At 48.1% G+C, this 17,283-nt stretch overlaps 1 protein-coding gene across 3 annotated transcripts; it reads left to right on the top strand.

Annotated features, from left to right (window-relative positions):
* The first annotated feature begins 1,010 nt into the window (after window positions 1-1,010).
* LOC136461568 (uncharacterized) lies at window positions 1,011-15,922 on the top strand. Of its 3 annotated transcripts, none has more exons than XM_066460852.1 (9): window positions 1,011-1,237; window positions 5,772-5,832; window positions 6,400-6,564; window positions 6,653-6,758; window positions 7,232-7,414; window positions 8,106-8,268; window positions 8,960-9,255; window positions 15,310-15,399; window positions 15,492-15,922. In XM_066460852.1, the coding sequence occupies exons 2-9, from the start codon at window positions 5,818-5,820 to the stop codon at window positions 15,545-15,547; spliced, it is 1,074 nt and encodes a 357-aa protein (XP_066316949.1). In that variant the 5' UTR covers window positions 1,011-1,237; window positions 5,772-5,817; the 3' UTR covers window positions 15,548-15,922. The 3 variants fall into 3 exon arrangements, with proteins under 3 accessions (XP_066316949.1, XP_066316947.1, XP_066316948.1); XM_066460850.1 differs by having other exon boundaries at window positions 15,307-15,399; XM_066460851.1 differs by lacking the exon at window positions 1,011-1,237 and adding an exon at window positions 1,281-1,636 and having other exon boundaries at window positions 15,307-15,399.
* Window positions 15,923-17,283: the final 1,361 nt, after the last annotated feature.

The following is a 17,283-nucleotide window of genomic DNA, read 5'->3' as shown; positions in this document are numbered from 1 at the left end:
ATGTTTGTCTAGGTGTCTCACATCATATGCTTAATGCGAGTGGAAGTAGAGAAGTGGCAAGGTCACCACTACTCATGAGCTCGTAGGAATTGCCATGTATAAATTACAACTTCCCGTTGAGAACGAGCTAAAACACGAGCAATGATGAATGATGACTTGAGGCTTTAGTAGGCAGTAAGGCTATGTTGGGAGTTGAATCCAATTGGCATATGCATGTTTGAGGGGATCAAGAAGCACGTTTTTGTTGTCATAATTCTTGAGCACCTTTCATGTACTTGATGGATTCAACGTGGTTTAGGATGACTTGATGAGGTGTACCTAATGGCAATACACCTATCTACTCCTGTCTATAGGTGGCTTGTCAAAAAATCACGAAAGGTCAATTTCATTTCATGAATCAACACTTACATGTGGTGGAGTGTGCGGCTTGGTCTTGTAATCACGTGAGAAAAGTTGTACACCTTTACATGGGTTTCAATCAATTCGAATTGCTACACTCTCAATATGAGCATGCTCTTGATTGTCTGTCCACGATGTAGGATTTCATACTCGAGCTTACAAAAAATGAAGCACATGAACTCGATCACTTTCATCTATACAATTCCTGGTGTTTGATTTAGAGATCACAGAGACTATGTCTTGATTATCGTAACTTGATGAAATGCTACTGATGGCTTTATGTGTGTATTAGCCTATAACATGTCCATTGTCGTTTTGTATCTTGAGAGTTGGTGAATTTATACATGAGAACGGCGAGATAGTGTTTTGTTGTGGTTGTAATTATGCATACTTGCAACACTTGATTCTTGTTTTTAAAAAATATATTAGTGGGTGCACTGTGGTGTGCCGTGATTAATTTTACCAAACTATCCCATAATTCAATTTAGATTCCATTTAAAGTATGAGTTTATAAAATTGAACTGATTTCTATAAAATTATATGGCTCCCTTAAAATTCATAGGTTCCAAATCCAACCCATAAAGGTCCCTTCGCCACCCAACCATTCCAATTTCCATCTAACAAATCACAACCAAAAGACACACGGATGCCAGCTCTCTAGCTACCTTGTGCCCAAAGTGCCAAACGGCCCCTTAACCACCTGCTTTATCTTCTCCCGTTCACCCCGCGTGCGCGCCCTCCCTCCCTCCCTCTCGCTCGTGGCGACGACTGGGCGACTGCCTCCGCCGCATTTCGCTAGGCGCCCCACGGCCCTTCGCCGGCGACGAGCACCCACCAGGTATGCCCACCCCTTCTCTTCTCTTCTCTTCCCTTCCCTTCCCGCTACGCGAAACCGAGCACCCAATCCCTAAGGTTATTTGTAACTCTTTTTACGGCTCCTGCTCTCCCTCCTGGCGGCCGCCGCGTACGGCCGCCTCATCTCCGACGGCGCCCCGTCCGCGCCGCTCCTCTCGGCGATCCACCTCTCGGGCTCCACGCCGGCCGCGGGGGTCGGCGGCCGAGGAGAAGTGCGAGCAGTCCTACGGCTTCCTCGGTTCCTCCCCTGCATCAGCACCGTGCTCGGGAACCTCTCCCTGGTGCTGTGGCGTACGGGTTCCTCATGTACAAGGCGGCCACGTACCTGTCGGCCCCTGCCGCAAAGTCGAAATCTTTATTAGGGCTTAGATTCTGCGACCCTGTTAGTGTGATGCTTATTCCTCTCTTTTTGAATCCTCCTAAAGAATCTTACTTTGCAAATCTGTACTTTTTTCTAAGACTGGTTCTTACTTTACTGTAACCTTGCAGGAGGATTTTTTTTTCCTTCATCATTTTTTGGGGGCTGAGTCACATGGGGCCCTTTGTGTTTTCTAAACAAAGCTTGTTGTTTCTTTCCTTACCTTTCCAAAGTTCTTGCAATTCCTATGAGGGGTGTTGTTATAATCTGAATTTCCTTATTGAGCGCTAGTGCTAGACTGCTAGTTTTTCACAAATAAATTAACTTTCACAATCAACGATGCATTGTTACCCATTAGTATAAGGTTTGCTATTTTTTTTTTGCTACATCTTTGTGATGCCACCAATATTATGATGGTGTGAGGTGAACATGATTATATATTATAAAGCTCATGAGTCTTAAGTTTTAACCCTGTAAACTTCAAAAGGCCATTCTAGTTTCTTATACGAAACCCCCAAACCTACTAGATTTCATGTAACCTTAAAGAATCCGTAGAACTCCGCCTATGGTGGGACGCCTTTGGTGTCCCAGCATAGCAGGTCCCAAGTCCTGGTAAAGGAGGAGGGTTGTGTTAGGCTCGGCGAGCCAATGTAAAAACTTAGCCACTTTAATGGAGATGAAACTCAAAAGAATCCTGATGGGGCGTAACCCTCTTAGCGACGCTGCCATGTCGGAACCCGGGTATGGTGTTAAATGAGCAAGGGCCGGGTCATCATCCCCGTGACGCGCCAGTGTCGTGATTTGGACACGGTGTCAGGTGAGCAAGGATCGGGTCGTCGCATCCTTAGTGGCGCGCTACATCGGCGCCCGGATGTGGTGCAAAATGAGCAAGGGTCTTCACACCTACCTCGGCGGGTGCGAAGGGTAAGGAAGCTAGTCGAGCCAACCTAGGATCCGTTTAGGTAGCTGGAATGTAGGGTCCCTTACAGGTAAGTTAAGAGAGTTAGTGAACACAGCGATTAGGAGGCGTGTAAATATCTTATGCGTCCAAGAGACTAAATGGAAGGAGCAGAAGGCGAAGGAGGTGGATAATACCGGCTTCAAGCTCTGGTACACAGGGACAACTTCAAATAAAAATGGAGTAAGAGTTTTAATTGATAAGAGCCTCAAGGATGGTGTGGTGGAGGTGAGAAGGCAAGGGGATAGGATCATCTTAGTTAAACTTGTCATTAGTGATATGGTCTTAAACGTAATTAGTGCGTATTCCCCAAGTAGGCCATGATGAGAGTGCTTAGTGGTTTTTCTGGGAAGACTTAGATCGCTTGGTTAGAGCTGTCCCTAGTAGCGAGAAGCTCTTTATAGGAGGTGATCTTAATGGCCATGTAGGTACATCAAGTGTAGGTTTCGATGCGGTTCATGGGGGTTTCAGATATGGTAGTAGGAACCAGGAGGGAGAGGAAGTCTTAGGCTTCGCCATAGCTTTTGATCTGATGATAGCTAATACTTTCTTCATAAGAGACTAGTCTCATTTATTGACCTTTAGTAGCGGCCAGTACTCTAGTCAAATCGACTTTTTCCTTACAAGAAGGATGGATAAAAGAACATGCGTGGATTGTAAGGTGATACCTGGAGAATGTGTGGTTGCTCAACACAAGCTGGTGGTGGCTCACTTCCGCTTTCTAGGTGCAAGCTCGTGGGAACAAACAAGCTAGGGTTGTTAGAACGAAGTGGTGGAAATTAGAAGGGAAGGCTTCAAAGGTCTTTAAGGAAAAGGTCATTGAAGAGGGCCCTTGGAATGATGAAGGCGATGCAAACAACATGTGGGAGAAGATGGCAACATGCGTTCGGAAGGTTGCTTCAGAGGTGCTTGGAGTGACCAAAGGGAGCAGGATGCGACTCGAAAGACACTTGGTGGTGGAATGAAGATGTGCAAAAGGCTATTAAGAAAAAAGAGTGCTATAAGCGCTTGTATCATAACAGGTGTGCAACCAACATAGAGAAGTACAAGGTGGCAAAGAAAACTGCAAAACGAGCGGTGAGTGAGGTAAAGGGGCGGGCCTATGAGGACCTTTACCGACGTTTGAGTACGAAGAAAGGAGAGAAGGACATTTATAGGATGGCTAAGACTCGCAATAGGAAGACAAGGGACTTCAACCAAGTCAAGTGCATAAAGGATGAGAGGGAGCAACTCTTGGTGAAGGAGGATGAGATCAGACATAGATGGCAAGAGTATTTTGATAAGTTGTTCAATGGTGAGAACAAGAACACCACCGTTCAGCTAGATGACTCGTTTGATGACACTAACAGACGCTTTGTGCGGAGGATTCAAGAATCGGAGGTCAGAGAAGCCAAAAAGAATGAAAGAGGGCAAAGCGATGGGCCCTGATGGTATCCCAATCAAGGTGTGGAGATGTCTCGGGGATATAGCTATAGTATGGCTAACCAATATGTTCAACAATATCTTTCGATCGAACAAGATGCCTGAGGAGTGGAGAAGAAACATATTGTTACCAATCTACAAGAACAAGGGAGATATCCAAAGTTGTACTAATTATCGGGGAATTAAGTTGATGAGCCACACTACGAAGTTATGGGAGAGTCATCGAGCAGCGCCTGCGAGGAACGACACAGATATCAACAAACCAATTTGGTTTCATGCCCGGAAGGTCAACCACATAAGCGATCTTCTTAATATACAGGTTATGTAGCGGTTTAGAGAGTAGAAGAATGACCTCCACTTGATTTTCATTGACTTGGAGAAGGCTTATGACAAGATACCAAGAAATGTTATGTGGTGGTTTTTGGACAAACATAAAGTTCCATTAAAGTACGTGACCCTCATCAAGGATATGTACAACAATATTGTGACTAGTGATTCGAATAAACGATGGTAACACAGATTACTTCCCTGATTAAAATTGGACTTCATCAAGGGTCAGCATTAAGCCCGTATTTCTTTGCCTTGGTAATAGATGAGGTTACCAGGAACATACAAGGGGATATCCCTTGATGTATGTTGTTCGCTTGATGATGTAGTGTTAGTGGACGAAAGCCAGACGGGAGTAAATAGGAAACTAGAGTTATGACGGCAGACCCTTGAGTCTAAAGGTTTTAGATTGAGCAGAACTAAAACTGAATACATGAGATGCGGCTTTGGCGGAGTTGTACAGGAGGAGAGAGATGTGAGTTTGGAAGGTCAAGTAGTGCCTAAGAAGGATACCTTTTGGTACCTGGGATCGATACTACAGAGGGATGGAGATATTGATACGGACGTTAGCCATAGAATCAAAGCAGAGTGGATCAAGTGGCGACAAGCTTCTGGCATTCTCTGTGACAAGAGGGTACCATAAAAGCTAAAAGGCAAGTTCTATAGAACGACGATTAGACCGGCTATGTTGTATGGAGCAGAATGTAGGCCTATAAAGATTCGACATGTTCAACAACTGAGTGTTGCTAGAAATGCGTATGTTGCGATAGATTTGCGGTCACACAAGAATGGACCGAGTTCGGAACGATGATATACGTGATTGCCTAGAGGTAACACCAATTGAAGAAAAGCTTGTCCAACATCGGTTGAGGTGGTTTGGCCATGTCCAGAGGAGACCTCCAGAGGCACCAGTGGATTGTGGAGTCCTAAGCCTAAGCTAATAATACGAGGAGAGGTAGAGGGAGACCGAAATTGACATAGGGGAGGCAATAAAAAGATATTTGAAAGCTTGAGATATACCTAGAGATCTATGTTTGAATAAGAGTACTTGAAAAACAGCTATTGAAGTGCCTAAACCGTGACTTGGGGCTCTTGGTGGGTTTCAACTCTAGCCTACCCCAACTTACTTGGGACTGAAAGGCTATGTTGTTGTCGTTGTTAAAGGACCCGTAGGCCATAGTGCATTCTCTCTATTAAGTTATTATATACTGATTCTGTTTGATTAGAATTATGAAATTCGTTGCTATACTAACATAAAATGGGATAGCTGATATAGTGATATGACTTTCGCATTATAGTGTCAGAAAGTTTTTTTTTTTTTTTGGGTTGGGGGGGGGGGGGGAGGGAGGGGCAATAAAATACAGGGATTTTTATGGTTATATTTCTCCCTGCTGAAATTTTACACCATTTTACGTGAACTCAAGAATAACCACTGTTATATTTTTCTTGCAGAAAAAGCGTTGCTCCTACGACTAGTTCTTTTTATGTATAACCTCCAATGAAGGATTCTCAGGTGAGTTTGCTTGCTTTTGCCTTCAGCCCTTCATTCATTACTGAGTTGTGTTACTTTTTTGTTTTTTCTTTGTCATCTACAATAAACATGATGGCTGGTTGATTTATACAGTGCAAGCGTGGACAGTTTTTCCTTCAGCAGACTGCTAGTGATATGCTATATGCAATGTGTATTGCATGCTAAACAGTTACTTTTTTTCTATAGTTTTTTAATGGGATATTCTGTAGCTAATACTCAAATTTTGCACTTAAATATAAAGAAAATTTGGCTTATGCTGATGCTTATGCTGATTTGTTGTGAGAGGAAAACACTGTTCGTTCGTTGAAAAGTACTGCTGAAGTAATGTAGCAGAACAGGGTGAAGTCATCTTGCTTAAACGATTCATCCTTTCTTGCCAAGATATCTGTTGTCCCCTTTCTAATGGTTCCCTCTTCAATGCTAGGGTCCAGTTTTTATTTCTGGCTGATATGCTCACAATGAACTGATGTTGCTTTCGATACCAGTTTTGCCCCCCTTTTTGCCTTCATCAGGCAGTTGAATTATGTTACTTAAGGATTTGTTCTACAGGATATTCAGAGCACGACAGAGTTGCAGTCATCAGCACAAGGTACTAATGAAGTGCAAAGTCAGCAACCAAACCCAATGGCCACTGATGCTCCTGCAGGAAATTCGGGTTCCTTATCTGTAGCTAGTAATGACAATAAGAAGGTGTCTCGCGAAGATATTGAACTTGTAAGCTTTCTAGCTATCTAGTGGCATCCCCTCTACATTGACAGTTTTATGCTTTGGCCAACTAAATGAACTTTACATCCTGTTGCAGGTTCAGAATTTGATAGAGCGTTGTCTACAGCTATACATGAACAAAGGAGAAGTTGTTAGAACTCTTTCTACTCGTGCTAGAATAGAACCTGGCTTCACTACTTTAGGTGACGTGCTCATGTTTATATGTTTTCTATATTCACTACTTTAGGTGACGATGTTCATGTTTATATGTTTTCTATATTCACTACTTTAGGTGATGATGTTCATGTTTATATGTTTTCTATATTCACTGGGCTTTTGGTCGAAGATTTATGTCACCCTTTGCTTTATTTTCACATGTTTAAGCTTAGGATAGGGAAAATATTGCAGTACTGCACTACTGCTTGAAGTATCGACTTTTTGTCTTAGTCTTAAATAACCATGCCCAATCACATTAGCGACCAAAATTTTTCTCAACATTAACGTGCAGTTTCCTTGGGTTGTACATGCATTTACCCTGTTGATCAATGATGATCGATATATACTGGAATGCTCAGAACAAACAAACATTTTTATATGCTTTCTGAGCTCAGCCTCTGCGATACCGATCTGAGCTCTTAATTCTACTCATTTTGTTTAATGTTCTCTTTGTGTTCAGTATGGCAGAAACTTGAAGAAGAGAACTCTGAGTTCTTTAGGGATTACTATATACGGCTGAAATTGAAAAGGCAGATCATCTTGTTCAATCATTTATTGCAACACCAGTACAATTTAATGAAATATCCAGCACCTCCAAATATTCCATTGGCTCCAATACAAAATGGAATTCATCATATGCCAGGTAATGTCCCTGTTTATAAGTCTGCTTGGAAAGATGGCTAAGTTAATAGGCTTTTTTTTCTCGAAAAATAAGTTAATAGGCTTCTATTTCGGATTTTTGCATTTTTCATGTTTTCCTTAGATTTAATGTACTGCCCCTGCCCTTGCCTACGACTTGGAAGTCTTCACATTTTCTGTTAGACAATTTCTTTCTCTTTCTTGGTTTCACTCATTGGTGCAGTGTTGGCTCAACGTGGGCACTTGTCATGCTATATCTGGGAATGCATTTGGCTTGCACTGTTGATAGACAAGCATTTACTGTCTAGTCACTGTTTTATGTATGTTAGTTAAATTTATATTCATTACAGATTCATACTATTATCCCTGTTTAGCAGAATAATACTTTTACCCCTGTTACATTTTGTAAGCTGTGTTGTTAATGTAGAATTCACCACATTAATACTTTCATCACTGCTTAGCAAAATAATACTTTTTATCCCTGATTCATTTTGTAAGCTGTGTTATTACGATATAATTTTATGTACCAAAAATCCTTGTTTAACACTTTGTTATGGTTTAGTAACAGAACAAGGGTTTAGGGTGCTGTTAATCCTTGACAGTAAATAGAACCTGGCTTTAATCCTTGACAAATTTACACGTGTAGAAAGGTGCTGTTACCATTCTTATTTAATGAAAACCTGGTTCCATTGCAGTTAGCAATTTACCAATGGGGTATCCAGTACTTCAGCAGCCTATCATGCCTGCTCCTGGCCAGCCTCACATGGATCCAATGGCCTGTGGTCTGTCCAGTGGTCATGTGGTTAATGGAATACCTGCAGGTGGTTATCATCCAATGCGCATGAACTCCGGAAACGAGTAAGTATTATCATCTCTGTTTTTGTTTCCTAATCATATCTGTTTAGTCATGTTCCTGAGTATAATTTGTTGTACTTTACGAGTGGCTTTTCTGCCAATCGAAAAAGCATATCCTGCATTTACCATTTTTCTTTCTTTTTTGAACGAACCGACACTGATAGTGCCTGTTTCTATTCTAGAATACAATATGCAGTTTCTAAGCCTACTTTTACAAGTGATATACTCCCTCCATTCCAATATATAGGTTGTTTTGGCTTTTCTAGATACACAACTTTTATTATGTATCTAGACATATCGTTTATCTTGGTGCATAGCAAAAGCTATGTACCTAGAAAAGCTGAAACAACGTATAATTTGAAACAGAGGGCGGTAGTTGTTAACTTGATATGATAGTACTGCACAATCAGGCTGCTACAGATTACAGAACAAATATTTCCTTGTACTTTGAATGACACATGTTGCTATCCACTGGTTTCCTGACATGGACACCATTTCCTTGTCAGTTTTCCCCTTGCCATCTAGTTTCATGTCAAGCTGATTGTCCTAATTGCACTTGTTGAATCGTCTAAAGTTGCCCCCCTCTTTTTTTTTTTTTTTTTTTTTTTTGGGGGGGGGGGGGGGGGGGGGGTGGCCATACTTTCTACTCTGTTCACACTATTGATCCTTATGGTGTGCTCTTATGTTGCTGCAGCATGGTTGTGGACAGTGGAGCACCTGAAGCACCACATGCTGGTGCTATGTCATCTGAGATGGCTGTGAGTCCCTCATCAGCGGCTTCAAGCAACCATGCTCCATTTACGCCATCAGAGATACCAGGCATGACCATGGATGTATCAGCCCTAGACTCGGCATTTGGATCTGATGTGGGGAATCCTGGATCTCTGCAATTAGGACCAGATGGCTCATCAAGAGACTCTATTAGATCCTTAGGGCAGCTCTGGAATTTCAGCCTCTCTGATCTAACAGCAGATTTGACGAGTTTGGGAGGTAAACCTTCTGGGTTGAGAAATTTACCTTTTGTTTTTTTGGTTAATCAGCACTGAAATCATTGAATTTATGAAGTTAGCATTACTGATATTAGATTCAAAACTAAAAGGAAGAAGTACATTTTACTCTAATTTGTTGACCTTATTTTGGTTTACCTCTTTTTTCCCTGGAAGGTCGCGGGGGGGGGGGGGGGGGGGGGGGGGCAGGGATCCCCACCTGATTAGTTCATTGATATTGGCCCAAAATGACCTGGTTAGATATAAGAAGAGGTTTTTAAGGCATTACATTGAAGGAAATTATGTAGAACACCAAGTACCTGTTTTCTGTACTAGGTCGTTGTACCATCCACGAAGTTGTGTCTGTTGACCTTGCAGCACAACTTCAAGCCAAGGAACAGTGAGTAGAAGCCGTTAGAACGATATAAGAGTATAGTCATTGATACAGGTTGATTTTGTTGGGACAACCATGCAGACTTACATCCATGTTAGCAAAGGTGGGAAACGGTTAGGAGCAAAATGTCAAAAATGGCCCAGTTTAATATAACATGGGGGTTATGTAAACCAAAACATATATTAGGGGTTATGCGGACTCGAGCCATGCTTCAAGGGACTAAAATTAACTTATTGCATAACCTAAAAGATATATATACTCTACTTTGATTGGATAATGTAGTGCTGCTTGTTAGAATATAATAAGCCCATATTGGGCGTATGGCCCATTGGCCTGTGTACATTGTAACCCTAGCCTATTAGGCTATATAATGAAGGCCACCCCCCCTGATTAGGGTGTGCGGTGTTATTCTACATGGTATCACGAGTTCTGGGGGCCTGATCCCGGGTCTTCCCTTTCCTTTTCCGCTGCCCCGTGTTCCTTCTCGAGGGGACGCGCAACCGCACCACAGGGCTGCCGCCGCCTCTGCCCCGCGCGCCCCTCCAGTCGCTGCCGGGCTGCCGCCGCCTCTGCCCCGCGCGCCCCTCCAGCCGCTGCCGCGCTAGCCCGCTCCAGCCGCTGCCGCCTCCGCGCGCGATTCACCGCGTCGCTCAGGCCGTGCCGCTCGCTGCTGCCTTCAGCCGCGCGACGCACCTGCTGGCCGCCGCCTCTGCCGCCCGACGCGAGTCACGCCGCACAGGCCGCTGCCACCCGCGCCCCTGCTTCTAGCGAACAGGCCGCGCGCGTCGCCTTCGTCATGACGTCCTCGACGCTCTCCTCTGCTACCTCCGGTGTTCTCGGCTCCGGAACCTCCGGCGCCATGGGGGACGGCATCGCCCCTGCCTTCTACGCCGCCTATGCCGCCGTCAACGTCAAGCAGCACGTCCCGATCGCCCTTAGCCTCGAGCGCCCCAATTACTCCAAGTGGAAGGCGTTCTTCACCGCCCTCTGCGCCAAGTACGGGCTGCTCGGCCACATCGATGGCACGGAGGCTGCCCGCCCGGCTGATCCCACGTGGTCTCAGCCCGACGCTTGCATCCGTGGCTGGATGTATGGCTCCTGCGACGACACCGTCCTCGACCTTGCCATGGAGCCTGATCAAGACGCGCGTGCCCTGTACGTCTCCATCGAGGCCCTGTTCCAAGCGAACAAGGAGCCTCGCGCTGTCATCCTTGGGCAGGAGTTCCACAGCATGCTACAGGGTGATCTCTCGGTCGATGCCTACGCCCAGCAGATGAAGCATACTGCTGACGCCCTGCGGGAGGTTGGTCACACCATCTCTCCCGCGTAGCTTGTGCTCAACCTCCTGCGCGGCATCAATCCTCGCTTCGCCACCACCGCCGACATCATCGCCAACACGTCGCCGCTCCCGGACTTCAAGGCTGCCACCAACATGCTCCGCGTCAAGGAGCTTCGCCTCGGCTCCGAGGGCAAGGAGGCTTCGGCATCAGCACTCGTCGCCTCCACCACCTCCTCCTGCACTTCGCCATCCTGCCGGCCCACTCCCGCGTCATCCAACCGTGGGGGTGGTGGCAAGGGCAAGGGGGGCAAGGGCAAAGGAGGATGTGGCGGCAACGGCAACAACGGAGGCGGCGGGCGCAACCAGCAGCATGGCGCCAACCAGGGCGCTCCAGGCGGACGTCAGGCTCCTCAGCCGGCCGGTCCTTGGGTCTGCTATAACCCTTGGCCCGTCCAGCAGTGGCCTCCTCAGCAGCAGCAGCAGTGGGGCGCGCCATCCGCGCCTCCTCCACCGCCGCCCCCCCCCCTCCGCAGGCGCACACTGCCTTCGCGCCGGCCCAGTACTCCACCGCGTCGCCAGGGTACGGGTACGGCTCCTGGGACGCGACCAGCCTGATTGCCGCCCTCAATCAGATGGCGGTTCAGGGGTCTTCTCCCTGGGTCATGGACAGCGGAGCGACATCCCACATGTCCTCCAACGACGGTATACTCCTTTCCCGTCTCCCGTCACCACCGTCCTCCATTACGGTTGGTAACGGGCAATCTATTCCTGTCTTTAGTCGTGGCACATCTTCCTTACAAATAGCTGATCGTTCTTTTCATCTTGATAATGTTCTTGTCGCTCCGCACCTCACCCGTAACCTGTTATCTGTTCGACAGCTTACTCGCGACAATAATTGTTCAATTGAGTTTGACGCCTCTGGTTTTTCTGTTAAGGATCTCAAGACCAAGACAGTCCTCCTTCGGTGCAATAGCCATGGGGACCTCTACACCATTCCACATCGCATGCCACCTCGCTGTCACGTCGCTGTCGTCTCCCCGGCGTTGTGGCACTCCCGCCTTGGTCATCCTGCCCCTGCTGTCGTCGCTACTCTAAATAAGCTATCAGCTATCCAGTGTAATAAAGCAGCTCGCCGCATTTGTCATGCTTGCCAACTCGGTAAACATGCTAGGCTACCTTTTGCTAGTTCGGTCTCTAGTACATCAGCACCTTTTGAACTTGTTCATTGTGATGTTTGGACCTCTCCAGTTGCGAGTATTTCTGGTTATAAATTTTATCTTGTGTTAGTTGATGATTATACACATTATTGCTGGGCGTTCCCTCTTCGTCATAAATCTGAAGTTCATGAACACATTGTTCAATTTGTTGCTTACGCTCACACACAGTTCAGTTTTTCTGTCCGCTGTTTTCAGGCAGATAATGGCACCGAGTTCCTCAACACTGCCACCGCCACCTTCTTGGCTGGCCGTGGCATTCTCCTTCGCACCTCGTGCCCCTACACATCCGCTCAGAATGGCAAGGCTGAGCGCATGCTCCGGACTCTGAACAATGGTGTTCGCACGCTTCTGATTCATGCCGCCATGCCTCCATCCTATTGGATCGAAGCTCTCTCCACCGCTGTGTTCCTCACGAACCGGCGGCCATCCTCGTCCAAAAAAAACGGTATACCATATCATCTTCTCCACCACAAGATGCCAGACTATTCCATCCTCAGGGTTTTTGGCTGCCTATGCTACCCCAACCTTAGTGCCACGACTCGCCACAAACTGTCTCCTCGCTCCACGGCATGTGTCTTCCTCGGTTACCCTCCATCACAGAAGGGTTACCGGTGTCTTGACCTCTCCACTCGCAAGATTATCATCTCGCGACACGTCATCTTTGATGAGACTCACTTTCCGTTTGCGGCCTCCAAGCCTCGACCGGATTCTCTTGATTTTTTGTCACAGGACTTACTTCCCGCGCCGGCCCCGTCTACCTTAGACGTTCGGCACTCGCGGACCTCGGTGGCGCCTGCCTCGTCTGGCTCAGACGACGCTGGCGATGCCGGCGATCCCGTTGGCCTCGACCCTGCCATCCTGTGGCATGGCGCTGCTCACCGGCTGCCCTCGGCTCCTCGGCAGGCCGCGGCTCCAGCACCTCCTCCGCCAGCAGGTGTTGTCGCCCCTGCCCCTGCCCGGCAGCGGTTCGGCATCCACTACGGTCGTCGTTCAGCTCCGCCGCCGGCGGCACCTTCGGTCCCACTGCAGCAGGCAGCGGCGGCACCTTCGGCCCCACTGCAGCAGGCAGTGCTGCCCCAGGCTCCAGCACCTCAGGAGCCTCCTGCGCGGGCGACTCGTTCCCAGACGGGTTCCCTGCCGCCGCCCATGCAGCGGTATGGCTTCACCGCAGCGGCCTCCGGTCCGGCTTCTCCGTTGCCAGGCAACTCTCGCGCCGCGCTCGCCGATGCGAATTGGCGTGCGGCGATGGCTGAAGAATACAAGGCGCTCATGGACAATGGCACTTGGCGTCTCGTTCCTCGACCGCCTCGAGCCAACGTCATCACCGGCAAGTGGGTCTTCAAGCACAAGTATCATGCTGATGGCTCTCTGGCTCGTCATAAAGCCAGATGGGTCGTTCGTGGGTTCTCGCAGCAGTACGGCATCGACTACGACGAGACGTTCAGTCCGGTTGTCAAACCGGCCACCATCTGGGTCGTCCTCAGCATCGCCGCCTCTCGTTCCTGGCCGATCCATCAGCTGGACGTGAAGAACGCCTTTCTTCACGGCCATCTGAACGAGACCGTCTACTGCCAGCAGCCGCCCGGCTTCGTCGACCCGGCGGCTCCCGACCACGTCTGTCTCCTGCAAAAGTCCTTGTATGGACTCAAGCAGGCGCCTAGGGCGTGGCACCAGCGGTTCTCCGGCTTCATTCAGCGGTCCGGCTTCACTGCTTCGACCTCCGACACGTCCCTCTTTGTTTACAAAGCGGGTGCCGACATCGCCTACTTGCTGCTCTACGTCGACGACATCATTCTGACAGCCTCGTCGACTACGTTTCTTCGTCGCATCACCGAGCTCCTTCATTCCGAGTTCGCCATGACAGATCTCGGGGACCTTCATCACTTCCTCGGGATCTCTGTCACGCGTTCTGCTGCTGGCCTCTTCTTGTCTCAGCGCCAGTACGCTGTGGACCTGCTCCAGCGCGCCGGCATGGCTGAGTGTCACTCTACGGCGACTCCTGTTGACACTTAGGCCAAGCTCTCAGCTATGGACGGCGCTCCGGTGGCGGATGTCACTCAGTACCGCAGCCTCGCCGGTGCTCTACAGTACCTCACGCTGACTCGTCCGGACCTTGCCTATGCCGTTCAGCAGGTTTGCCTCTTCATACACGACCCGCGAGAGCCTCATCTTGCGATGCTCAAGCGTGTCCTGCGGTATGTTAAAGGCACCCTGTCTACCGGACTTCACATCGGCACTGGCAGCATCACAAGCTTGACTGCCTACTCCGATGCTGATTGGGCTGGCTGTCCCGACTCTCGGCGCTCCACTTCAGGGTACTGCGTCTTCCTCGGCGACAATTTAGTCTCTTGGTCCTCTAAACGACAGACTACGGTCTCTCGTTCGAGTGCGGAGGCTGAGTATCGTGCTGTTGCACACGCTGTGGCTGAGACTTGTTGGCTTCGTCAGTTACTTCAGGAGCTCCACGCACCCATCTCTTCGGCGACGATCGTCTACTGCGACAATGTTAGTGCTGTCTACATGACCGCCAATCCAATTCATCATCGTCGCACGAAGCATATTGAGATAGATATTCACTTTGTCCGTGAGAAGGTTGCTTTGGGACAGGTTCGGGTGCTCCATGTTCCTTCATCTCATCAGTTCGCGGACATTATGACCAAAGGGTTACCTGTACAGTTGTTCACTGACTTTAGGTCCAGTCTTTGTGTTCGTGACACTCCCGCTTAGACTGAGGGAGGGTGTTAGAATATAATAAGCCCATATTGGGCGTATGGCCCATTGGCCTGTGTACATTGTAACCCTAGCCTATTAGGCTATATAATGAAGGCCACCCCCCCTGATTAGGGTGTGCGGTGTTATTCTATACTGCTTATGTAGTAAATAAATACATTTGTACATTTGTGCGTCAAGAAAGAGAAGGAAAGCAGAAATAGGCTGTTATAAATGCATTTGTATATTGTAAAGGTGCATTATTGTTTTCATGCAGTACATATGTTATTGGTACTTGGTAGAATCCTAAACCCACACATCTAGTGTGCTGAATACTTCAGTAACGATCTTTTTTCCAGAAGATTATGGCCCAATCAGCATTCTGGTAGTAGCAATTTCTTTGTGTGCACACGTGTATCCCCCTCTAATAAATGAAATATCTGCTCCTATTCACAGCAGATTTGGACGTGCTGGAGAACTACACTGGCACCCCTTTCCTGCCTTCAGATTCGGACATTTTGCTTGATTCCCCAGATCAAGATGATATAGGTAACCGTGATTCTCATCCGATGTATGTATCTCATTCAACAGTGTAGCAACCCTGCTGACTCGTCAGTGTGCATGTCAATTCCTTGTTGCAGTCGAATATTTTGCTGACGCCATCAACGGGTCTCCGTCAGACGAAGAGAAATCATAGAGAAGCTAGATTCTTAGACGACGCCCCATGCATTCAGGTTCAGCAGGCAGGGCTGTCATCTCATCTCATGTAGTGTAAGCTTGCTGCTGCTCTCATGTAGTGTAAGCCTGCTGCGATGCCATGGCAAATCTAACTGTGTATTTGGCTCGCGCGCCCCTGTGCGGTGATCCGGTAATTGGGCCTTTGCCGCTAAAGAATTTTGTAGCGGTTAATTAAAATCCTAATTCTTTGGAATAAGTAGCCAGGATGGACAGATAGTAGTGTTGTTGGCTAGGAATTGCTGGATGCAAAGCTCACAGCTGGTGACTCTGAAACTACAGGAACTGTTTTTGTATTTGCTACGGCATAAGTAAACAGTAGGTACGGATTCACTCCTTTGGTACCTGCCTCTTGATTTGTCTTGCATTTTGTGCACCGTAGTGGTGTAGCTTGTGGTTTTGAGGTGTTTTCAGTAACCTGAAACAGTGATGGGTTTGAGCTGAAAATTGGACTTGTTTGGTGTAACCATTTGTTGGCAAAAAACGAGGAGGCCGTGGTTGCTCAAAGCTTCAAACTTCAAAGATGTGTGGTGTTTGTGCTTCTCTAGCTACTACCGGACTCTTGTCGGATGAGCTAGCTGCCGCAAGGGTTTTTTTCTTTTTCCTTTTCGGTGCGATTTTGTTTCAGGTTTGAACACGTCAGCTGCAAGGCTTATGTAAGCTGAGTATGCAGCGGCAGGTTTATCATGGCATCGGTAGGTCATATGGTGTGATTGTTCCCAGCCTCTTGGGTGTGTTTCATGCGCCGTACTCTACTCCCCACCCCCACTTGTGCAGCACCACCAGGTCACCATCATCATATTCATATCCATCCTGAAAGAAAGAGAACAATCGATTCTCAGACTGGCAGGTTTTTTAATGCATCTGCTCTCTATGGTATGCTTCAGAAATCGCTCCAGTTCAGAGACGGAGGAGCAAAGCGCGTGGGGCGTGGGCGTTGTAACACTCGACTTAGGGCTTAATAGGATTAATAGGATACTTGTACTAACAAGTTGCAATTTTTTTTTGGAAGCCTATCTCTTAAGAACTCTAAGGTTAAGCGTGCTTGGCCTGGAGCGATGGGTGACCGACCGGGAAGTTATGAGTGACCGACCGGGAAGTTCTTTCCGGGCTTGTATGAGTGAGCACAAAGTGTGCAGAAAAGACTGGTGTTGATCTGTGAGGACAGTCTATGTCCTAGAAAGCTATCAGATGTAAACGGTCCTGGCCTCAAGGAGGTGGGACGTTACAGGCGTTTTCTGGTTCCCTGGAACCAACCAAGCAAGGCCGTGGGCCGTGGCGGGAGTGGACAGGATAGGACAGATGCGTGCGTCCGGTCCGTTTACGGCGGGCGGGCGGCGCTAGAGTACGCCTACGCGCGTGAATCGGGCGCGCGCCGCAGGCCGCAGCAGAAATCATGGCCGACCACCACGGGACTCCGGGTGATCTGGAGTCCGGACGCGGCGCCGTGCTGCTGCGGCCGTTTAGTTTTTGGAAGGTTGGGGCGGGCTCGGCTGGCAGCTTGCGCCCAACGGGCCCAAATCAGGGGGGATTTGGTTTGCCTGTCCGAGCCGACGAGCCCAGCGTCAACGGCTGCTCTCGTCACAGCACAGTACTGGCAGCTAGAGCTGTGGGCATGGTGCATCGGCAGCTCCAGGTCCCAGATCTGACGCGGGACTCAACGCTAGCGGCTGCAAATTGAGAGAGAAATGACAGCAA

This window comes from Miscanthus floridulus, chromosome 6 (genome assembly GCF_019320115.1).
Source record: "Miscanthus floridulus cultivar M001 chromosome 6, ASM1932011v1, whole genome shotgun sequence".
Lineage (NCBI taxonomy): Eukaryota > Viridiplantae > Streptophyta > Magnoliopsida > Poales > Poaceae > Miscanthus > Miscanthus floridulus.
The sequence above is the reverse complement of the archived record's forward strand: the minus strand, read 5'-3'. Positions and strand labels throughout refer to the sequence as shown.